This window comes from Mytilus edulis, chromosome 9 (assembly GCF_963676685.1).
Source record: "Mytilus edulis chromosome 9, xbMytEdul2.2, whole genome shotgun sequence".
Classification (NCBI taxonomy): Eukaryota; Metazoa; Mollusca; class Bivalvia; order Mytilida; family Mytilidae; genus Mytilus; species Mytilus edulis.
In genome coordinates this window covers 60,777,265-60,794,404 of record NC_092352.1, presented here as the reverse complement: position 1 = coordinate 60,794,404, position 17,140 = coordinate 60,777,265, and the positions used below count along the sequence as shown (strand labels likewise).

General features: G+C 34.3%; 2 protein-coding genes across 2 annotated transcripts; one reads left to right on the top strand and one right to left on the bottom strand.

The window, feature by feature from the left end:
- The first annotated feature begins 11,993 nt into the window (after positions 1-11,993).
- Positions 11,994-13,205, top strand: LOC139490094 (putative nuclease HARBI1). Its single transcript, XM_071276945.1, has one exon. It carries the CDS (start codon positions 11,994-11,996, stop codon positions 13,203-13,205), a length of 1,212 nt encoding a protein of 403 aa, XP_071133046.1.
- A 747-nt stretch (positions 13,206-13,952) lies between these two features.
- LOC139490093 (uncharacterized) lies at positions 13,953-16,689 on the bottom strand. The gene is made up of 5 exons (XM_071276944.1): positions 16,540-16,689; positions 16,208-16,308; positions 15,642-15,902; positions 14,810-14,903; positions 13,953-14,234 (listed from the first exon to the last, which is right to left on the bottom strand). The coding sequence occupies exons 1-5, from the start codon at positions 16,687-16,689 to the stop codon at positions 13,953-13,955; spliced, it is 888 nt and encodes a 295-aa protein (XP_071133045.1).
- Positions 16,690-17,140: the final 451 nt, after the last annotated feature.

The following is a 17,140-nucleotide window of genomic DNA, read 5'->3' as shown; positions in this document are numbered from 1 at the left end:
TTTTGGCTAGCCAAACCTCCCGCTTTCATGGCAATGTTGAATATAACACTAAAATGACAACAACACATGATAGGACTACAATACAAATAAATGGAAAAACATTCTGGACAGAAAAATACACAAATTAACAACACAATAGAACATTACGGCATGCGAATAGTTATTAAAGGTACCAAGCTTACAAATTAATACGCCAGACGTATATAAACCTTTCTAGATATAAATATATATTATGCACACTGAGATTAAAAAAAAACAACGTATGAACCTCCTAGTTATCAAACTTTTAAACTTGACATAAGAAACTGTTTTTTTTTATATCTGTCAAACTAATTGATTTAATATAGATGTTTATCAGATTACAGCCAGGAAAAGACACGGCCTTAATCATTATTAAGAGAAAACTGAATTTCATGCATAAGATAAAATTTCTATGGTAATTTATGAGCATGTGTTTTGTATTTAGATACACACATTGTGTAAACTGTTGTTCTGCTCAAATTTCTTTATCTTGGCCGAGAAGACTTAAAAAAAAATCAAGCACAAAGAAAGATAACTCAATTCTTATTTAATAATGTATGCCTGTTTTTGATCGGACTATAAACATGTCAAACAATGAATATTATCCAATTATGGCCCGTTGCGGTGGTGAATATCAAAAATGCTAAACACGAGTAAGTCTTATTCCACGAGGAATTTTTGCCCGAGGGGAAACAACTCTAAACCATATTGGATATTCACTGAATCAATGGGCCATATTTGTTTTATTATACCGAATGAACTTATAACTATTAAAAGAAAATATTGTAACATATTGTCAAAATACTTACGTTAGAAAACTATTTCGCCTACGTACAACAAAGGTAGACTCTTTCTGTGAAATATAGATAACCCTAACAAGGGTCCTTTACAAGATATATCGTCGACACTAGATGAATTGTAAAGTCTTGTATGGTCTTATTCCGTCGTCACTTGGTAGACTTCTAAGTGGTTCCATCAATCTTTCTTCATTCATTGGCAAGAAATGAAGGAATTATGACTGAATTATAATTGTTAACATTGATACTTGGAAAATGATAAAATAAACAATTGTTAGATATTTTGAAAAGTAGTCGTTATTCTCAGATTTTTTAGTTTACAAAACGTTAAAATTACGAGTTACTAAGCTTACTTAGTCGTTAGCATTAACGAAAATTTTGTACAACCAGACTGTCAACAGGCATATGAATATGTGACAGAATTAAACTAGTTATTCTTGAACTCAATCTTTTTTTCCGTCTTGATCAGTGGATGAAAGAATGGTTAACAAATGAAAACACAATGACAATTAGGTCAGGAATGTCACTTACTACTTATAATCAGTATTTGTGGTGTTTCTTGTTCGTTGGTTAATTACCAAAAAAGGAACTTTAACAACTGTATTAACAGATATACTTATTCAAAAATTTAAATGAGGGCCTTTTATTAAAATAAAACGATTTGATAAGATCACATTTTTTTTTTAGATCATTCGAAAAGAAGGGATAAGTTTGCCTGCATATTGTTTGAAAATCATTAGAGAAACAGATTCCACCACCAAATCTCATGTAACACAATATTAATCCACTCTCGACAGTTAAATTTTAAATACATTTAAAATACGCCTCGCGTTTTAAATTTGAAAAGGACAAGGTACATTAAGGGCCGTATTTGGCCCCCTATTTTGTCAAAAAATCATTTTTCATCTTATAAATGAACTGAGCATCATAAAATATCTTAATATATTTGTTCTTCAATACCACATGCCCAATTTGTCTTCTTGTATGGCAGAAACCTGATTTTGGGTTGGCTAAATTGTGTTGATAACGTCAAAAGATAGAAAAATGTCCATTTGTGGACTGCAATCCTTCATTTTTAAAGGCCTCCGCCAACGTGAGCCACAGAAATAATTAGTGATAAAGATGGCATACAAACCGGATTTTCCGAATATGAAAAGAAATTATTGGCTCACATTGGCGGAGATGCTCAAAAATTAAAAAAATCTCGTAAAAAAACAACAATTTGTGTCAAAATAGTAGTATCGGATCGAAATCGGAGAAAGAGCTGAAAATATCCGCATTCGGCTGTTACGGCAAGACACCCTCAACTAAACCAAGAATACTTAGATATGTGCTCAAGGTTTTCAGTTGTAGGATTTTGCCATCATGCAGTTTCAAATTGTATTTTTTTTATCTTTATATCAAGGTGGAGTGTGTTTTATCGATTTAAACATGATCAACACCTTACATAGTGAAAACATATGCTCTCGGCACACACGATAAACAGGCGTTTTGCAAGTGTCCCCCTCATTAAATAAATCGAAAAAATTTGAATATTTTTTTTTTCTTCCTTTTTGTGGTTCTTTGGAATAATGTGTAAAGTCGGGACAAGATACCTTGGGTCGAGTTAGTCCAAATAATTATGACGTCTTGAAAGGCTATTATATGTTTTTTCTTTGACGCCTTACGTCGAAGTAAGGCGTCAAAGAAAAAAAAAATTATAATAGCCTTTTAAGATGTCATAATTATTTGGACTAGGGTCGATTCTGTAATTGCATACGACTTTGCAAAAGACCACCGCCGAAAAGAACAAGTTAATTCTGTTTAATATTAACGTGGATCTTTTTTGTTTCGAGTACACATCGTCTCATATAAAGGAAACAAATTGATAGCTAGTCCCGGGGAGGTAGTTAGCCCTAGTCCCAGATTTCTTTTTTCATTTCTATCATGACTTTACAGTATGCCAATAAATACATACATTTACCAAATCAGAGACATTGTGGCAACGTAGCGTAGTGGTATCGCGTCGGCTTGTGAATGCCGCGATTTACGTTCGAGGTGTATATTTTTGTCTTATACGTTTTTCTTCTAATAATAATTAAAAATATTTCAACGAGATAGAATGGCTGGAGTATTTGCTTTGATTATAATAGCTATTAATCTAGTTGGTTGTCAATAAACATTCTTTTATAGTATTTTTCAATGGGATGTTTAGGGACATTAATCACGGTTTTAGTCTCACTTACAGTGTTTCTATATATGCCGCTGATTTCCGCTGTTTCTGGGTGGTTTAGTTTTAACAAAAAAAATATGTAGAAGCTTTTTGGAAAAATTATATTTAAGGAAGTACCTATCTATATACATCATGTAGTTTCAAAGGCACATGCATTTTTAAGGGTATAACTTTTGTCAATTGATAGCAGACAGATGTCCTTCAAAATGATTTTTGTATTTCAAAAATTGAAATGAATAATAATCATGACATGATAAAAAGGTATAAAAAAATCATGGCTACTCTGATCATTATGATATGTAACGTTTGCTATAATATATATGTTTTACTCGCAAACTCTTTTTCAATTTATAACTTTACATCTAACCCTGTCTTTTTACAAATATGAAATTGGCATCCTGAAAATATAAACCATGGGCGCAACATAATGCAATACATGGACTGTCCTGTGTCTGTTCTCAGTAAATGGTATAGTTATTATGTTGTATACCATTAAAGACTTAATGATCTTTGTATTCAAAGATCAAATCACTTTTTAAGGGAACATTTTTGCGTCCGTATTATATTATCATATGTTGTTGTTTGGTGTTTGTTGTTTATTTCTTGACCAATTTCAATGGGATTGAATTCCGGGTTTTTTTCTAAATGCTGCATCTAACTGTGTTTTATGTTTTTGGATTCAAGGCCCAGTGTTTAAATTGGTCTAAACGTGAGGTTTAAAGGTCCAAAATTAAACTTCGTTTAATTTCATCAAACATTAACATGTATGTCAAATATATCCGTGAATATATATTTGTCTATTTTTGGGCCCCCTTCATATCGGTCTACAATGAGGTCTATAGGGTCCAAAATAATATTTTTTTGGTTTTACCAAAATAAAATTCTTGCGGTTCTTTTGATGAGCTGAATCTGTATGTGTATTAAGATATTTGATTTTGGAACTGGTTTTCAAATTGGTGCAAAACAGGGTTCAAATTTAATTCTTCAACAAAAAAGTGAATACATGGGATACTTGATCTGTATGTACCGTTTATATATATTTTAGATTTTAGGCCATGTTTTCAAATTATTTTACATTGAGGTCTGAAATCAGACTTTTTTTGATTTCATAAAAAAAAATGAATTAGTGGGGTTCTTCGATTTGTTGAATCTAACAACATATAGAAATCGGAGTCCAAAAATGATGTTATGTATCGTTATGAACAATCATAGAATAAAAGTTATGTATCTGCTTACCCTAGTTTTTGGTGGGGTTCGTGTTGCTTATTCTTTAGTTGTATATGTTGTGTGATGTGTACTATTGCTTGTCTGTTTGTCTTTCTCCTTTTCAGCCATGTCGTTGTCAGTTTTTTTTTTCAATTGATGAGTTTGACAGCAGTGATTTTCCTAGTATTTAGGGGAAGGAGCCCAGGGCCCATGCAATTGAGAATAAAGCTCGTGAAATGTTTAATTGTGGGAAAATATATTAGTTTATTTATACCGATGGCACACAGTACCAGCCGTTTGCAACTTTGAAGTGGGTTTGGGGACTAGGTCCTAAAGAAAATTTTGGAAAATTATGTGCAAAATTCTGCATTCTGAGAAGGAATAAGTTATAATTGCATAAATTGTGAACAAAATTCAATAGATTTGCAAACAAAATATCACACTACGACACCAACAAAATCTTGCAACGATGTCTTCATACAATGATATACAACTGGTAATTTTAGAGCTGAACATTGAGAAAAAAGAGCATATTTCTTTTTGAGACAGGGGTCCATAATCGGACTAAAATATGAGGGTTGTCATGTTTATTTATTTATTTATTTGCTATTTTTTGGGGAGAAGGAGGAGGGGGGGGGGGATTGTTTGTTGAAAGTGAACACCAAGCTTTTTTCATCCATAGTCGGACAGAGATTAATCTATAAAAGCTCATTTACTTAGACGACAATACACTATTAGAGAAATACAACATCAACGTAAATCATAAATGAAAAAGGTTTTTGCTATGCAGTTATTACGGTTGCTAGGTAGTTTCTCAGCGAAAAAAAAAACAAGCCAAACAAATTGTAAGATTTGTACAATTGTGCTAAAAGTACCAAGCATTAAAACATAGCTTTGGTTAACATATTGTTTACATAAGCCATGAACATATACCAAAGTCTACTGTTGCTTAATATACATTACTGTTGCTAAGGGACATACTGGTGGTTAAGGTGTTGATAAATACTCGTTCAATTAATAAAGATAAACAAAACGTTACTGCTTTAGATTTCCATATATGTATTTTACAATTATACATTTTGATTCATATGGAAATTACGATTGTTTTAGATAAGGTTTAAAATAGCATATTATTGACAGGTTTCAAATCTGTTGCTAGGCAACCAAAAAATGAGAATCGCCAAAAAATGCCATTTTTTTTAAGCTTCTATACCTAGTCTATTGAAATAATAAAATTCAATGTCTTTCAAGAGGGGGGCCAAAATTGGCCCTTATTGTACCTTGTCCTTTAACTGTCTCGAGTGGATATATATCATATCACACTCGATCTATATTTAGAATTGTTAAAGATTTATAACTGGTATGATGCCCAAAATATCGTAGGTTGAGAAAAATATAATTTGTCATTCAAATGCAAGGACTATTTTTCTTTTTCTTTTTTCAATTGTAAGTAAGTCATAATCTTTTAATTACATTATTTAACAAGTGTTAGAAAGATACTTGCGATATATAAATTCAATTTGTTTTGTACATATTCAAACAGAATATTAATATTCCTATGACTATCCTACAAATAATTAACTTGATATTGTATTGGACAAATTTACTGGAATATGTTTGCTTTAATTTGTAAATTTAAGAACTTTAATAGTTCAAATTAATTATTAAAATTTTCATTTGAATCAGGAAGTAGCTTGCGAACTATCGAAACAGTAGTTTTTAATTGAAATGTAATGTTGTAATGTAAAGGAAAGTCATTAGTTTATAGGTTTGATTTGAAAAAGCATCGATTCATTCCTTGTAAAAAAAGGTAGGATAACCCTTAGGGATAATTAAATTTCATTTCAATTACATGTACTTGTAACATATTAAGCAAACAAATGATTGAATATTCATATTTATTTCTGTTTCCTAATTAATATTCCTTTTAATTGAACAAGCATGAGTAACAGCTTATCAGTTATGTTAGAACTTTTTAATGAACACAGTCTACTAGAGTACAAGAAAGCATAACTGTAGCAAAAAGAGAAAGAAACATTTTCGGCTTTCTTGGTTTGTCTATTGCAACAAAATGATCCGTGTAATCTTTTTATTAAATTTTGTTTTTGTTTGGACTTTATGTGAAATAGTCATAATAAAAAAACATGAAGACAAATATTTTAGAAATTATGTAATTTTTGAAGTATCTATGCCGATGTGGTCATTATGTGCCCAGTTTTGCTCTAGAGTGAAAATGTGCAAATCTATCAACTTTATTGCATCAAATATAACTTGTCAGATAAATTATGCTGAACCCGGTGAATATTATGGTGAACTTGTTGAGAGTTTAGGAAATAGCTTTGCTGCCGCCTCGAATTTTCCAAAGGTAAATATGATAAAAATATAAAATGTTTTAAAACTATCTCAAATTATCTGTAAAATTGAATTGCATGACAAGGTCTAAAATTTATAATTCAGAGGCAGAGGCAAGAAAAGCTCGGCGCAATATACATAACTTTGCATTTGTACTCGCTATCACATTTTGAGGTGTTCTTTTTTCCCCGCGGGTATCACCAGCCCAGAAGTCAGCACTTCTGTGTTGACTTGAGTTATCATTGATATGTTCATAATTAAAAATTGACTGTTAACAAAACTTTGAGTTTATGAAAAACTATGGCTTTTCTACCTCAGGAATAGATTACCTTAGCTGTATTTGGCAAAACGTTTAGGAATTTTTGGTCCTCAATGCTCTTCAACTTTGTACTCTATTTGGCCTTTTAAATTTTTGTTTTTGACTCGAGCGTCACTGATGAGTCTTTCTTAGACGAAACGCGCGTCTGGCGTAAATATGAAGTTTTGATCCTGGTATCTATGATGAGTTTTTTTTCAACACATATGATCGATGGATTGATAGTTGGTGTGAAACACTGTTAGTGTTTCTGTTGTTTCGTTGTTTTCATCTTAGAGGGGGGATAGGACCTTTTATCGGGACTCCGGGATCGGGTGTTTTTAAGCTCGGGATTTCGGGATTGACCCTTTCGGGATCCGGGAATTTTATTTTTCGAATTTCGGGACCTCGGGATTTCGTGTTTTTTAGCCCGGGATTTCGGGATATCGTGTTTTTAAGCCCGGGAATTCGGGATCAGGACCCCTCCTAACCCCCTCATCTTAAAGTTGATGTGTTTACCTCAGTTTTAGTTTGTAATCCGGATTTGTTTTCTCTCAATCGATTTATGACTTTTAAACAGAGGTATACTACTGTTGCCTTTATCAATGTAGTCGAACGTAGTACTTTTATTATGATATGATAGATCACATTTTTTGGAAAATGAATCATCATGCATACCATGATAAAATGTTGTACGCCAGACGTGTGGTTCGTATATGAAAGAATCATCAGTGACGCACATATCAAAATATTTTTAAAGCCAAACAAGTTCATAGTTGAAGAGCATTGAGGATCCAAAAGTTCTAAAAATTTGTGCTAAATACGGCTAAGGTAATCTATTCCTGGGATAAGAAAATCCTTAGTTTTCGAAAAATTCAAAGTTTTGTGAAAAGTAAATTTATAAAAATGACTACATAATTGATATGCATGTCAACATCGAAATGCTGACTACTGGGCTGATAATACCCTCGGGGACGAAACGTCCACGAGCAGTGGCATCGGCCTAGTACCAATAAAGTACGAAGTTGAAAAACAATATCCTAAATTTCGAAAGGTTGGTGACATATAGCTACATCCTCCTGAATTGACTTTAAATACAGCTATTACTGACAGTCAATCAACCCTTGTCTTGATCATGTTAATTTTGATACCTATATATTTAACGGGAAGCACAATTATTTACGATACAAAAGATGATGTCTTATATCTTATTGTAAGTTGTCCGTTTTAAGTTGGTGACGTCTCCTTGTTCCCTTGCATGAAGCTGTTTTCTGTTTTTTTTTTTTTTTTAATTCCCAATTTCCATTCTTAATTTTAAGGTTATACAATTTAATTTTGGATGTAACACGTCTTCTTATTGGCTCATGTTGTTTTGTTTATCAGCTCATAGATATAATTAAGTCATGTGAACGTGACGTCTTCAACGTTTTTTCGTGGTTTTCTATGGTTTAAAATGTTAGAATTAAATTATAAGAAATAATTGTAATATTTTTTCTGTCTATTCGAAATAACATAAAAAATGTGGTGCACACTTTAAAATAACCCGCTACGCTACGCGGGTTATTTAGTGTGCACCCCATTTTTTTATGTTATTGCTTCATAGACAGAAAAATATTACAGTCATTCCTTTAACATATATAGAGTTCAGATAAATTTAAACAAAACACGTATGATTTATGGGGCATCTTTAATATAGATATTAACATATTGTCCTCATGAAGGTTTTTCTTCGCATCAAGTTTTGTAAAGTATTTAGTTTTAAGCTGACTGATATTTCATCGAGAAGAATTTAAACGATCATGTCCAAGTAGACTACATATAGTTATACAGTGAAACCTTGCTAAACCGAATTCAGTATAAAATGAAAACCTGCATAAAACAAACATGTTCTTGAGGGGGTAGACCTTGGTTCAGGGAGATAACTCTTTAAATCAGTTCAGCGTTTGTAAAAGTCAAGTTCATCAATGTATTTTAAGCATTTACCTGAAACAGATTGAAAATAATCTATGTAACAAAGAAGCTTAGAATATATTTAAAACAAATGGTTGACACAAACGTACTGATGATTTTAAGCGTTATTTCTCTTAACCTAGGTCTACCTCCTTAAGCATCGTCATATCAATTTGTATGCGTTGTGAACGTGATAAAACAGAACATCGGCCAAACCCTAACAAAATATTTAGTCCCTAATAGGTTCGGTTTTAACAGGTTTACTGTATCTATTAAGTTGTTTACCTGTCACTTTTTAGGAACTAGCTGGAACATGTCAAGGCCACGACTGTAAGCTCAATGAAGTTTGCATGCCAAACGGGACAACCTACTATTGCTTTCCATGGACTCAACCGTTTGCCAAGCGTAGTAAGTTTACTGTATTAGAAAAAATCGTGTATGCTAAAAGAAAGAACTTGTGTATCAAAACATCAAACAAAACATAAAATAAATTTAAATCACCAAGTTTAACTTTTCATATATAAGCTCATTGTAGAAAATATATTTGTAGCACTCTAAAGTGCGATGGTCACGCTAAAGTGCGATGGTCTACGCTAAAATACGATGGTGTATCACGCTAAAGTGCGATGGCTGTTTGTTCGCTAAAGTACGATGGTTTATCACGCTAAAGTGCGATGGACTAAAAGGGTTATGTTAAAGGGCTTAAAGTAGAACGACCACGTAATAATTGCTAAAATGGTAATTTAGGTGTGACAAAAATGTATATGTCCTGTATATGTTTTTTTTAAAATTCAGGCCGGTATCACATATTTGGATAATTAGGGCCCCGCCAAAGGCGAGTCGCCCTATAGTGATCAGTCTGTCCGTCCGTCCGTCCGTCTGTCCGTCCGTCCGTAACACTTTGTGTCCGCTCCATATCTAGAGAACCATTATGATTTCATACTTTATACTTTACATGTATATGAACCAACACCAGAGGGTGTGTCATAATTTATGAACGACTGCCTAGGGCAAAGTTCAAGGTCAAAAACTTTGGTTTCAGTTGACAACCCCATGTCCTATGGTAAAGATCGTGTCCGCTCTATATCTTGAGAACCGTTATCATTTCAAAGTTTATACTTGACATGTTTATAAACCAACACCAAAGGGTGTGTCATAATTTATTTACAACTTCCTAGGTCAAAGGTCAAGGTCAAAAACTTTGATTTCAGTTGACAAACCCATGTCTTATGGTAAAGATACAATTTTTTAATGCACATTATTCACAGCGGGGCCCACAGAGATGGCTCCCATCTCAATGATATCTAGTTGGTGTAGCTTGCCGTTCACACAGTTTATCACTAATGTGAACATCTCCTCTCAAAGTCGTCATTGTAAATTACAAATACAAAATTCGTTCTAATTTTTTAGCAGACAATTTATGATTTACGCATGGAAACATGACGTACCTTTTTTTTAACGACTTTACTTTTCATTAAAATCGACAATATTTGAACGGGGACGGCAAAGTAAACTGCGACATAAACAATGATTTCAATGTATCCGTTAGCTTCAGATAGAAATAGGATAAAGGATACTTATGCGTAAACTTCTTCTAGCACCGAAAAAAACCCACATTCAGCCGACAAAACACGGTTATCATGTTTAATTAAGTAAGTCATGGACATTTGCTAATCAAATATTCTACATTTATCTTTCGGCATGTTAATTTTTTGTTTGTATAAAAGACTGTTCACGTCATAATCCATAGTACGTTTATTACGTCTATACTTTCGCGGACCATCGCACTTTAGCGTGTGTAGACATCGTACTTTAGCGTAGACCACCGCACTTTAGCGTGACCATCGTACTTTAGCGTCCCCATCACACTTTAGAGTCACACATATTTATTTTATACTATACAAGCTTTAGAAACAACTTTTGCGGTGACTTACCAAATCATTTTCCTTATCGACTTGACACTTGTTTTTGGACTTTTTAATACTTTGAGAGACCAAAAGCAAAACTATTAAATTATTCAAAGATGGGACGTCAACGTTAACAGTGCTCTATAATTAAATGCACCATAGAAGCTCTACTAATTGCATAGTCCAGGAGAAATAGGTCCGGCTAGAATTGTATAGCTGAAATAAGTTTACACGATTGCTATTTAGTTTGCTGGTATACAGTTATACAACTTTCCTTTTTATTGTCTTTATATTGTCAAAAGAGGCAGATAATATAAAGAGAATACTCAAAACTTAAAAGTCGAAACGAAACCTTACGCAGAAACGGCACAAACAAAGTTATGAGGAGATACGATTGAAGATAACACTCCGTAAATTTTATGGACACCATCACGAATTGTGTCTCAGTCTTAACTAGCTAAGGACGTTTTACCACGTCTTAGATTTTTGTTTCCCATTAACGTCGTCTGGTCTTTTTAGTACCTATTCCCGAATTAGACTGCTTTGCTGAGTGTGATTTTGCATTACTTTAAGAAGTGTCAGTGTACTTTGCTATTCAGAATTAATTTATTTTGTAATGATGTTGTATTTGTAATTCTGATCGGATATTGTTAAAATTGTTAAGCCCCAGTCACACTGTCACGTTTCGGCTATCCTGTTTTGCTACGTTTTCAAAACGTAGCGAAACGGCAATATCCGTAGTGAATCGTATCGATCCGTACTTAAAACGGCTATATACGTAGTTATGCGTAGATTGATACGTGGTCGGTGCCGTTTGTATTGGTCTGCACAATACAAACGTGACTAAAAATGAAAACGTAGTACTAACGTAGAAAAGCGCAGTAAAACGTAGAAGGAACGTAGAAATGCGTATTAGAAACGTACCTGATACGTTCTAAAACGTATTTGATTATAATCACTAGGTGTTATTACGTTTAAGTACGTATCTGCCACGTTGCATTAGGTTTTTGTACGGTATATTACGTTTCATGGTACGCATTAATAGGTTTCATCACGTTATTCTAGGCATTATTACGTATCGATGCGTATTACTACGCATGATTACCTTCTTCTACGTATAATCAAACCACGTGTATCTATATTTCTCGCCATTTGCTAAAATAGTTTGTCAGTCTTACAGCAAGACGGACAGACAACGGATGGAAATGACAAATTATGGATTATTGATACACAATCATATTTTGAAATTGAGAATGTTGTTTCACAGACACAGACATAAACGAATTGATCGCAGAGTGCGCACGGTATGGGTAAGGGATTGGATAGGTAGAAGATCTCAGTTTGGTTTTTATGCACAGCTGTTGGATGAATTGAGATGTGAAGACACCGTTTCTTTCAAAAACTTTTTGAGAGTTGATCCAACCATGTTTCAGGAAATTGTTAATAGATTAACACCAAGGCTACAAAAGAAAGACACGTGGTACCGAAAGGCATTGCCAGTTGGTCTTAAAGTAGCAATAACCCTTCGATATCTAGCCACAGGAGACAGTTATCATTCACTTATGTATTTATTTAGAGTGCCACACAACACGTTATCCAATCTTGTAGTACAAGTCTGTAAAGCAATTATTTCCGAGTATGCTGAAGATGTTATCAACACACCTACGGAAGAAGCTGAATGGCTAGCCATTTCGCAAGAATTTAGTGATATGTGGCAGTTTCATCATGTGCTAGGTGCACTAGATGGGAAACACGTTGCTATCAAATGTCCGGCTGGTGGTGGTTCTAAATACTATAATTATAAAGGATTCCATTCTATAGTTCTAATGGGCTTAGTAGACGCTAATTATAAATTCAAATGGGTTAACGTTGGCGCACCAGGTGCTTGCTCTGATGCACAAATTTGGAATCAGTCAGACTTAAAAAATCATATAATTGATGAGAATATGCACATACCAAAAGCAGAGCCTCTTACGAATGATGACAAAGACATTCCGTACTTCATCGTTGGTGACGACGCGTTCGCCCTCAGAAGTTGGCTAATGAAGCCCTTTTCTAGCAGGAACATGACCCTTGAAGAGAGAGTTTTTAACTACAGGCTATCGCGATCACGAAGAGTTGTTGAAAACGCATTTGGGATACTTGCAAATCGATTTCAATGCTTACTTTCAACTTTAAAGCAAGAGCCTAACAATGTCGTATCCATTATTCTGGCCTGTGTTTGTCTGCACAATATAATGAGGATAAGATATCCAGGTGATCAGAACATTTTGTTAGACAGAGAAGACGAGAACCACCATCTTTTACCTGGAGCTTGGCGAGACGAAACAAACCTGAAGGACATTGATGATGTGCAAGATCGCAACTATCCTAGCAAGGCAGCAAAACAACAAAGACTGTATCTTAAACACTATTATTCGTCACCTGCAGGAAAAGTTCCATGGCAAGAACGAATGGTTCAATAACGTTTTTTAACTGTCTTATCGTAGTATATTTGAATGATAAGTATATGATTTGTACTTTTGTTTATTTAACTTTGAATGTATCAAAAAATATTATCATGATACATGTAATTAAACTTTAAGAAATTCTTCTATCAATACCAGTTTTCTGGTCTTTTAAAAACAATGGCACGCATGGGTCAGCATACTTAGGATAAATTGAAAATTTCATTATTATAACACTAAAACAACAAGACAAATCAAAATAAAAAAAAAACTTTGGGATCCCACTAACATATTTAACCCCGCCGCATCATGTATGCATGTGCCTGTCCCAAGTCAAGAGCCTGTAACTCAGTGGTTGTCGTTTGTTGCTGTGTTACATGTTGTTTTTCGTTCATTTATTTGTACATTAATAAGGCCGTTAGTTTTTTTTTCGTTCGAATTGTTTTACATTTGTCATTTCGGGTCCTCTTATAGCTGACTATGCGGTATGGACTTTGCTCAATGTTGAAGGCCATACGATGACCCATAGTTGTTAATTTCTGTGTCATTTGGTCTCTTGTGTAGAGTTGTCTCATTGACAATTACACCACATCTTCTTTTTTTATATTAACCAACAAAATAATCACTCAAACAAAAAAACTTTTAATTTTACAGACAACTGTCATAATACATGAAATAAACAAACTGTCTACATAATAGAGTCGTCTTTTAATGTCATTCATATAAAACTTTAAAACACCTGTACGGTTCCTGGTATGAATAAGTTTATAATGAGAAAAGTGACGATGAGGGTGAATCAACGTTCATTGAATCCGATTGCATTATTACACTGGCAATACTTGATGTTGTAATATCTTGTGCGCATGTAACAGGTGGAGCAGAATGTTCAATGTCTGCGTGAGTTTTAGACCGGTTTTGCAGAAAGGCGACGTCCTGTCCAGGTAGCTGATATTGCTGCTGCCATGCAGGTAGGTACCCAACATTACTTGATTGATTACAGAAGCTGCCCATGGGAACATCCAATGCAGATTGTTGACCAGTGAATCCCTGCAACAACAAAAAAACATGACCATATAAACAAGTTTGATCAACTGTGTATCATCGGCGTTGGAATTAGGTACTAGAACTGGGGTTATGCAGGGTTTCAAGGAAGGATAATTAACATAACTGTACGGGGTACTGTTGCCTTGTTCGGTAATGCCGATTTCTTAAAGATAAATAAATCCCAGTTCCTAAGTCAAGGATACACAGCAGTGGCGGATTCAGGGGGGGGGGGCATAGAGGGCGTACGCCCCCTTTATTTGTACTTTTTCCCCCCTTTTTACGTGATTTTAGCCAAAAAAAAAACAATTTCGCCTCGCTCCGCTCGCCAACAAAATATAGTCTACGCCCCTTTCTAAATTCCTGGATCCAATTCTGTAACCATATCGTTTTAATATACGTAGTATATATAAATATATATATATATGACCGGACGCATGACAATTTCAAAATGCAGCAATTACAACACGAGGCATCCAAAATATGCAGGTGAACTAAAGAAATGTGTATTTCGAAACATGTTCTGACCTTTCAGTCTTAACACAATACTAGTACTAGTAAATAATATGTGAATAATATACCTGCAGTTGCTGAAGACGTTGTTTATCACGGCTGCGTAGCTCCTTACTTTCATTTTGAAATCTGTCCAATAGATCCACACTCTCTCTTTTAAACCTGAAAGCAAAAATTTGATATAAATTCATTTAAAAAGTGAGAATCAATATCATATTAATGTAAAATATAGCTATAATGGATTATTTTTGATACATCTCATTCTTTTGAGAAAGTGTGAGGAAAATAATTGAAAACGAACCATACTGAAGTTTGATAAACACCAATCTTTACATATAATATTTTTGCAAAGTTTCATGAAAATCTCTCAATAACTTCAAAGTTTCATTTCAAAACGGCTTAACTTAAAAACTTGTAAAAGCTCTCTGTTTAGTACTCAACAATTGAGCAAAGTTTCAATAAAAATTATGGATTCGTTCTTAAATGACTACTTGGTAACAGTCGATGACGGACGGACAGATGGACAAGCGGACGAAAGAGCAGACAGACAGGCAATACGCAGACGAACGGACACTCAACCAAACGTTTTTTACGAAGGGTATTACACAATGCCTTGCGACTTCGTGTGGCGGGGTATCAAAACTAATGTCATTACCATAGCGTATCATCGGACACAGGATGTTGGTACCAGGCTTAAACGATTTGTATGGTGTTCAATTTTAAAGCTGCTACAGTACATCAAAAAGTTGTTGCACTGCACCGTGGAGTTATGTTTTTCCTCCTAAAAAATCAGAATAGACCCTCTGCTCGATGATACACGATTTTTATATAGCGTATTCGGTCGTGTATAGTACACATTCATCAAGTAACAAACCATTAACATACAAAAGCATAGCATACCTCCCCCACAATCTGTCGTCAATACCTGGAAGAATGCTGACCATCCAATGTCCCCAGTTCTGCCTTTCGGGTGTCATGTCCGCGTGACTAGCCAGCTTAGCCTGCACTTGTTTCTGTAATTCAGAAGACTGTTTTATTGCTTCCTGGATACTTTTTTCAACTGGAGATTGCATCTTCTGGTATTTCTTTTTCGTTTTTGTTATAACTATAGGAGAGGGAATATCTATTGTGCTGGACGTCTCCTCAAGATTACATTGCGATCTAAAGAAGAAAAAAACGATGAAAGTTGTATTTTTTGTTCTAAACAATACAAAAAGACACTCTATCTCTACTACTACGGTGGGTTTTGAACGACCTTGACTGGCTTGACACCCTATCTCATAACAAGAAAACAAGAAATGCCGGAAGCACAATCAATCCGATACAATTACTTTTAACTGAAAAGTATTTACAAATGTAAGTGTGATGGACGGACGGACGGACGGACCAAAACATTATAATAAGTCCTGATGTGAAGATATAGTTTCAATTTAACTAATTATACAAAGAAGTAAATGGTTACTGACCTTCTTTCATCGTCTTCATGACTTTCCTCTTCGTCCTCATGTTCACTGGGAGAATCGACGCAAGCATCTGTTCCGTATTTTGCCTTGAGTTTCTCTTTCAGCTGAAATATTCAGACATAATCGGAACATTATTTATGTATTCGTACAAGATATATCGAGATAAAGTCAAACGTTTGAAATGAAACAGCTGTAAAATGAATTTCGTAGAATCAGAACATTAAGTATCATTTAGAAAAAGAAAAAAAGGTACGGGAATTCAACAAAGGAAATAACAATAAAAGGTAAAAAAAAGTGAACTGAAATATTAAGTAATAGAAAACTGTATTGCACACGTTTATTCCTCCTCTGGTTTCTATTCTGGCAATATGTGGACCCAGGAAGCCAAATTTTTCTTTGATCCATTTGTCTCTTTGAGTATCATCTTTTCTGCCTGAACCAGATTTATTGCCTTCTCGTGTCAGTCTTCCGAGCTGAGATCTCATTGACTCAACCCATGTCCTGAGAGTCTTCCAATCCTCTACACCTAGCTCATTAGCTTTTGCTTGCCATCGTGTTTTTTTGAGAGCAGTATCTTTGTACTGATAATGAGCTGAAAGAGAAGAAAAAAATCGGTCAAATTGATTTTTAAATATAAAGACCATGCTGTAAGTTTATCTATGTCTACTGGTGGGGTTAACATCTTTTGACATTTATTCTCCGTATTAATATTTTAAATTATAGCAAATAAATACATGTACCTTTGTTGTATAGAGGTTCGTTTTCTCTATACCAATCTGCCAACTCATCCTGCTTTTCTTGTGGTATTTCTAATGGCTTGCTTCTTTTGCGCTTCTCTTTATTGGTATTAGCTGGCTGTTCAGTATCACTAGTTTGTGTTTGCTCATTTGTTTCTTGTGTATTAGTTGTTCCAGTCTCAGGCGCCACACTAACTAT